Raw genomic sequence first — 1,726 nt, forward strand, 5'->3', positions numbered from 1 at the left:
GTTACCACTTCCTGCTGTGTTACAGTGTAAAGGTCAGTAGTCGTTGATGATTCCGTTGTTACTGATTTCTCAGTCACAGTGAAACCTTTTCTGGGTGTCAACTCTTCTTCTGTTTCATTGAATCTTTGTCTGGGTGTTGTCATTTCCTCCTGTGCTACGGTGTAGAGCTCAGTAGTTGTTCGTTCTTTCGGTGTTGTTACTGATATTTCAGTTACCGTGAAACTATCTTTGTGTGTGAAGTCGTCTTCTGTTTCACCGAATCTTTGTTTTGGTGTTACCACTTCCTGCTGTGTTACAGTGTAAAGGTCAATAGTCGTTGATGCTTCCGTTGTTACTGATTTTTCAGTCACAGTGAAACCTTCTCTGGGTGTCAACTCTTCTGTTGTTCTATTGAATCTTTGTCTTGGTGTTGTCACTTCCTGCTGTGCTACAGTGTAGACCTCAGTAGTTGTCGGTTTTTTGGATGTCAACTCTTCTTCCGTTTCATTGAATCTTTCTGTAGGTGTTGTCATTTCCTCCTGTGCTACAGTGTAGAGCTCAGTAGTTGTTAGTTCTTTTGGTGTTGTTACAGTTTTTTCAGTTACCGTGAAACGTACTTCGTGTGTGAAGTCGTCTTCTGTTTCACCGAATCTTTGTTTTGGTGTTACCACTTCCTGCTGTGTTACAGTGTAAAGGTCAGTAGTCGTTGATGCTTCCTTTGTTATTGATTTTTCAGTTAGATTGAAATCTTCTCTGTGGATGAAGTCGTCTTCTGTTTCACCGAATCTTGGTCTTGGTGTTGTTACTTTCCCCAGAGTTACAGTGTAAGGGTCAGTAGTCGTTGATGCTTCCGTTGTTACTGATTTCTCAGTCACAGTGAAACCTTCTCTGGGCGTCAACTTCTCTGTTGTTCTATTTAATCTTTGTCTGGGTGTTATCATTTCCTCCTGTGGTACAGTGTAGACTTCAGTTGTTGTCGGTTTTTTGGATGTCAACTCTGCTTCCGTTTTTCAGAAAGATTCAATGTTGTTACTGATTTCTCAGTTACAGTGAAATTTTTGTGTGTGTCAACTCTTCTTCTGTTTCATTGAATATTTCTGTAGGTGTTGTCATTTCCTCCTGTGCTACAGTGTAGAGCTCAGTAGTTGTTAGTTCTTTTGATGTTGTTACAGATTTTTCAGTTACCGTGAAACTTTCTTTGTGTGTGATGTCGTCTTCTGTTTCACCGAATCTTTGTCTTGGTGTTACCACTTCCTGCTTTTTTACAGTGTAAAGGTCAGTAGTCGTTGATGCTTCCGTTGTTACTGATTTTTCAGTCACAGTGAAACCTTTTCTTGGTGTCAACTCCTCTGTTGTTCTATTGAATCTTTGTCTTGGTGTTGTCATTTCCTGCTGTGCTACAGTGTAGACCTCAGTAGTTGTCGGTTTTTTGGATGTCAACTCTTCTTCCGTTTCATTGAATCTTTCTGTAGGTGTTATCATTTCCTCCTGTGCTACAGTGTAGAGTTCAGTAGTTGTTCGTTCTTTCGGTGTTGTTACTGATATTTCAGTTACCATGAAACTATCTTTGTGGGTGAATATATTGTCTGTTTCATTGAATATTTCTGTAGGTGTTGTCATTTCTTCCTGTGCTACGGTGTAGAGCTCAGTAGTTGTTCGTTCTTTCGGTGTTTTTACTGATATTTCAGTTACCGTGAAACTATCTTTGTGGGTGAATTTCTTGTCTGTTTCATTGAATCTTTCTGTA

The 1,726-nt window shown here is 39.7% G+C and overlaps 1 protein-coding gene across 1 annotated transcript; it reads right to left on the reverse strand.

The window, feature by feature from the left end:
• Window positions 1–23: 23 nt before the first annotated feature.
• On the reverse strand, window positions 24–1,599 carry LOC106477959 (proteoglycan 4-like; the record flags this gene model as incomplete). The annotated part of the gene is made up of 2 exons (XM_013938466.1): window positions 1,165–1,599; window positions 24–926 (listed from the first exon to the last, which is right to left on the reverse strand). Coding segments are annotated over exons 1-2 (1,338 nt in total), but the record flags the coding sequence as incomplete, so codon positions are not given.
• Window positions 1,600–1,726: the final 127 nt, after the last annotated feature.

This window comes from Limulus polyphemus, unplaced genomic scaffold (assembly GCF_000517525.1).
Source record: "Limulus polyphemus unplaced genomic scaffold, Limulus_polyphemus-2.1.2 Scaffold128924, whole genome shotgun sequence".
NCBI classification, from domain to species: domain Eukaryota; kingdom Metazoa; phylum Arthropoda; class Merostomata; order Xiphosura; family Limulidae; genus Limulus; species Limulus polyphemus.